Source organism: Cebus imitator, unplaced genomic scaffold (assembly GCF_001604975.1).
Source record: "Cebus imitator isolate Cc_AM_T3 unplaced genomic scaffold, Cebus_imitator-1.0 Scaffold38, whole genome shotgun sequence".
Lineage (NCBI taxonomy): Eukaryota > Metazoa > Chordata > Mammalia > Primates > Cebidae > Cebus > Cebus imitator.
The window spans coordinates 5,142,449-5,148,218 of record NW_016107353.1 but is presented as its reverse complement, the minus strand read 5'-3'; the positions used below and the strand labels follow the sequence as shown (position 1 = coordinate 5,148,218).

The 5,770-nt window shown below is 37.0% G+C and overlaps 1 protein-coding gene across 1 annotated transcript in view; it reads right to left on the bottom strand.

Moving 5' to 3' along the window:
* CR1 (complement C3b/C4b receptor 1 (Knops blood group)) overlaps positions 1-5,770 on the bottom strand; it is a 182,812-nt gene that overhangs the window by 155,096 nt on the left and 21,946 nt on the right. Inside the window, exon 4 of the mRNA XM_037737442.1 lies at positions 5,355-5,440. Within this exon, the coding sequence (XP_037593370.1) occupies positions 5,355-5,440 (86 nt within the window). The remainder of the gene's footprint in view (positions 1-5,354; positions 5,441-5,770) is intronic.

The window sequence follows — 5,770 nt, the reverse complement described above, 5'->3', positions numbered from 1 at the left end:
AAAAAAAAAAAAAAGGTTATACAAACCCAAGCAACACAAAGAAATTCTTACCTAGACACAAAATAGTAATACTGTAAAAAATCTATATTAAAGTGTAATCCATTTTAAAAGCAGCCAGGAAACATAGACAATAACCTTCGAAGGAACCAGAAATATGTTTAAAGAATTTATTGTCAGAAGATCTACAATACGAATCTGCCAAAGAGACTTTTTCAGATTGAAGGAAAATAGTTTCACATGGAATTGATAGAATTGTAATAAGAAGGAAACACACCAGAAAGAGCTCATATGTGGGTATGTTTTCATTTAGGATCTTTAAGATACAGAGAACTCTTACAGTGACTAGGAGAAACACAAGATGGAAGTAAAGATTTTATTACATGCCCTGGGGGTACACAGCACCCCTGAAGATCACAGAGGTTGGGCAGTGTGAGGAAACAAGAGAGAGAAAGAGAGAGAGAGAGAGAGAGAGAGAGGCGGGGGGGTGGCAGAGAGGGACTCATCAACCAATGCCTTTACTAGGGACCAGAGTATGACCCCAGCAGGTTTCCCATGGGGAGTTCTAATTGGTGAGTTGAAAGAAAGCGGGCACATGTTCCAGGAAGTCATGCTGTGACTGAGAGGTGGTCACGGCAGCATACCTGTGAAGTCCATGCAGGGCACAGAGGTCAGGGATGCTAGTCAAGTAGGTTTCATCTAGCTGTCCCATAGAGAGGTGGTCACTAGGAGGTAGTTGTATAAGGCAGATATCTGGCTAGACCACGTTGAAAAATTAGGAGGAGGTATAGAACTAATAGAACTAGAAAGTGCATTAAGGGTAACTAAGGACTGTTTCCGGCATGAGAAAGCTAAACATTCAAAATGGATGCTGAGGCATCATAAAATTATAAGCATTTACTACAGTGTAAATATAAGTAAATATTGTTTTTATAAAGACAATAATTATGTTTTTGAGACATAGAATATGTGTAAATTGTTAAATCAAGTTTAGCCTAAGGCCTTACATAGTTTACGCTTAGCCTAAAGGTTTCTCTGTACACTGTGAACTACAACAAGTCAAGACATAAACAGACCATAGCCTACTCTTACGCCAATCACTGAGTTTTGGCCAATCAAAAGTGGCCAATGGTTTGAACTGTCTTCAAATAAGGCAAACGCTGAGCTATAACCAATCTGGCTATTTCTGTACCTCACTTCTGTTTTTTTGTACATCACTTTCCTTTTTCAGTCCATAAATCTTCTTCCACCATGCAGCTGGGCTGGAGTCTCAGCCTGCTTCAGCATGGGAGGCTGCCTGATTTGTGAATCATTCATTGCTCAGTTAAACTCTTTTAAATTTAATTCAGCTGAAGTTTTTCTTTTTACAAAATGTATGACAACAACGGAAAAAGACAGGAGGATGTAAATGGAATTAAATATTAATAGTTTGAATACTTGCGTTGTTTGGTGAGTGGTAAAGGCACACTTTTAGTAGACGATAGTAGATCAAGGATGTCTATCTCTAGAGTAGTCATTTAAAGAATAAAAATGAAATATAACTTAAAAGTTATTGGGGAAAAATAAAATAATACAAATACTTAATGAATTAAAAAATGTGTGAAATGAGGAATAAACACACAAAACAAATAAAAAACATAACCAAGAGTTAGGCTTATCAGTAACTATATCAGTAACTATATTAAATGTATTTTTTATTTTAATTTGTATTACTAAATTTAAGTGTTCCAAACACACCAATGAACAACTAAGAAAGACTGAATGAAACAACAAAACGTTACTATAAGAGACAAGCTTTAAATATAAGACAAAAAAGAGCTGAAAGTAAAAGATTTAAATCATACATAATATAGAAACAAGAAAGACAGCTGATATAGCTATATTAATGTACAAAGTAGATTTTAAAGCAAGAAGTATGAGAGATAGAGACATTTCATTATGATAAAGTTGTCCATTCAGCAGAAAGATAGAATAAACCAATCATTTCATGCCTTTAATAACATGTTTAAAATACATAAAGTAAAAATTGCTAGAACAAAGATGAAGACAGACAAATTCATAGCTGCAGTTGAGAATTGTAATGGGTTGAATAACCACTGTCCTTCTTAAAAAATACCTGTGTCCTACCCTCTGAAACCTGTGACCGTGACCCAATTTGGAGAGTCTTTGTAGAAACAATCAGGTTAATGACCTTGAGTTGAGACCCTCCTGGATTGCCAGAGTGGCCTTTAAATCCGTGTCCAGTGTCTTTATAGGAGACAGAAGAGCAAAGGAAACACACAGAGGAGAAGGCAATGAGAAGATGGAGGCAGAGAAGGAAATGATGCATCAACACGCCAGGGAACATCACAGATGGCCAGCAGCCACTGGAAGGAAGCCCGGAGACAGGCACAGAACAGATTCCGGACGGAACCAATCCTGTCGACATCTTAACTGTGGGTTTCTGGCTTCCAAACTTTTTTCTTGTTTGAAGCCACCAAGTTTGTGATCATTTGTTACAGCAGCTCTGAGAAGCTAATACAGATATTTTACACATGCCTCTCGATAACCAATAACCTAACCGATAACCGAGAGAACAAGTGGAGGGGAGTGAAAAAGACTGTTCTAAATCACATTTTCCTAAATGACATTTCTAGAAAGTGAAACAAAATAACTGTACAGTCTTTTAAGTGCATACATAACATTTTACCAAAATCATCCATATTCTGAGCCGTAAAACATGTCTCAAGAAGTTGTAAATGCTTACATTAATAGAATAATGACAACAAGGAGATCTTTAAATATTTAGAAATTAAGCAATGCTCTTCTAAATAGCCTATGGTTCAAAGAAGATATCAAAAGAGGAAGGAAGGAAGGAAGGAAGGAAGGAAGGAAGGAAGGAAGGAAGGAAGGGAGTTTAGGAAGGAAGGGAGGGAAGGAAGGAAGGGAGTTTAGGAAGGAAGGGAGGGAAGGAAGGAAGGAGGGAGGGAGGGAGAGGAGGAAGGAAGGAAGGAGGGAGGGAGGGAGGAAGAGAAGGAAGGAAGGAAAGAGGGAGGGAGGGAGGGAAGGAAGGAAAGAAGGAGGGAAGAAAGGGAGGTTAGGAAGGAAGGAAGGGAGGGAAGGAAGGAAGGAAGGAAGGTAGGTAGGAAGGAAGGGAGGGAGGGAGGGAAGGAAGGAGGGAGGGAAAGAAAGATAAGAAAATAAAGAGTTAAATGAAATTATTATCTGGTAGTTTGGTACAGTGTCAGCCAGGCCAATTTAGAATTACGTTTTCCAGACTTAGTTTCTCTGTATGGTTCTGGACTAGGATTATAGCATGAGAAACTACCCTGATATTTGAGAGGCAAATGTTAAGTAACAGCCATTCCACTCTGAAGGTCATCCTTGGATAGAGTTGATGAGGCACAGTGCAGAAATGGAGGGTTCAGAGGATAGACCTTTTACCTGAGGCTTGAGAAATACATTCACATGGGAAATTTCAGCATCCTCTGTGACAGCTCATTCTCTGTAGGCTGGGAATGATAGTGGGAACTGTTGCCATTGAACTGGGTTCTCCTAATTCACCTGGGGATCGAAGGACCTCAGGGTGGCAGAGCCCAAGTGGTAGCACTTAATTGTCACAGACAATGGGGGTTCTTGTAATGGGTATTGGAGTTGAAACAGCAATCAGAATGATTTGACTGAAGAGAACTTTGTTACTGGCTAATTCATCATGGAGTCTCTAAAACCAAAGTAGATGGATAGCCGACTAAAGTGTTATTTGATTTGTATGAGTAGAAGAGATTTAGGTCAAGTGAACAGAATTCTGACTTGAATCATTGCAAATCATTGTACATCAACAATTCCTAGACTTGAACAGTTTATAGGCTCAGAGCAGCATGAATGGACTCCATCCTTTTGAGGAAGCACCATGCTACACAGTCAAAAGCATGTGTTGTAAATCTTCCCCTAGCCTTCTCCAAGAAGACTTAAAGCCATTTAGCAGCATTTGGATATAGAGAATTTACAGAACTAGAAACAGAGATAAAAATATAGGTACAAGTATAGCTGTATTATTTTGTTTGTTTTCTCTATTTTACTAATAATATTTTGTTCATATTTCTAAGAAAATTCCTATTCCAATTCCATGTTACCTTATTACAGATTATAAATAAGATGGAAAGTTTCTTGATTTGTTTTACAAAATATCAAAACTGTTTCTTAAACTGGATAAACAGCAATAAATGTGTAACCAATGTCATTTATAAACTTAGATTCTGAAGCTCATAAAATTTCTAGCAAAAGTAACAACATTTTTAAATAATAAGAAGAAAAGAAGTCCCCAAGTTATCCAAAGAGAACAGTAAGACAAAGATGTTATACACTGTATTTCTCTCAGCCTCAGCCTGGCCTCCCGCTACATAGGTGTATTTTTTTTTTTAATAAAATGAGATATTGCCATACATGCCGTTCATCTGACTTTTTTTTCCCACATAAAACATCTCTTTCTTATCATTAACTGCTTCTTTATGTAATCTTTTTTAAAATTATTATACTTTAAGTTCTGGTGTACATATGCAGGATGTGCAGGTTTGTTACATAGGTATACATGTGCCATGGTGGTTTGCTGCATCCATCACCCCATCATCTGCATTAGGTATTTCTCCTAATGCTATCATTTTTTATGGCTAAATAAGATGCCAGTGTATGTATATACTTTTTTTTTATTCTGCAAAGCTATTTTATGTTTCTTAGGGAATTCTTTACAGTGGTCATTTGAACACATCTCTTTCTTTCTAGTAGATCATTTCCAAACCATAATTTAAAACATTTAGGTTACTCTAACATTTTAACTAATATAAATAATGCCACAATGAAAAGTTTACACCAAACTGCTTTAAGAAGTTTGTGTTTATTTCCTAAGTATCAATTCTAAGAAGTAGGTTAAAATATATGCCCACTTCTGAGGTTTATGGTGTATGGTGCCTTTCGAGAGGATGAAACTTGATTTTGTGGTATATGGAAGTCCAGGTTCTTCTGAAGCTTCACTAACCTTGAAGAGCATCAGTTTTAAAAATCTTTACTGATTTGCCAAGCAGGATGATTATTACACTGGAGGTGGTAGAACTAACATAATTTCAAATTTATTAAAGTAAAATTAAGTTTGAAGGCTTTTATGTACTTAAGCCCCCAGAATTAGAAAAGACACATCCCAGGATAAGGAAGAACTTAAGGAAAGAGTTGCCAGGAACCCCAGAGGAATATTCGAGAACCTTACGGCTGTCTTCAGCTATCTGAAGGACAAATTGCACAGAAGGAATTCGGTTAAGATTTGTATTATTCCAGAGAAAAATTAGAATGTATTGGTAAAAGAAATAGGAAGGGATATTTCAACTCACTGTCACAAATAGGTGCTTCATTATCCCAAATGACAGTATTGTCTGAGATGATGCATGTGGCAGACGAGGAACCAATGAGTCGGTATCTAGAGGCAAAGAATGAGGAATGTTAGGTTCTAAAGACACAGGCTAACTACCCACTTACATCACTACTTCTAGAAATTGCACTCTTACAGAATTCAGAGGAACATTCTCCACTTGTCAAAGGACTATCTATCACCTTCCCAAGTTTCACATTCTTCTCGGGACTTTTTGATTTTCTTTTCCATGCCTTCTCGGTTGGATGGGCTTTCTCTTCTTTATTACATTATGACACATTTTTTAATGGAAATCTAAGATGAATTATAGTTTTTCCTATAAATTTCATTTTTTAAAAAGGTTACACAAACTTCTCGAGTGCAGGGAAGCTGTCATAT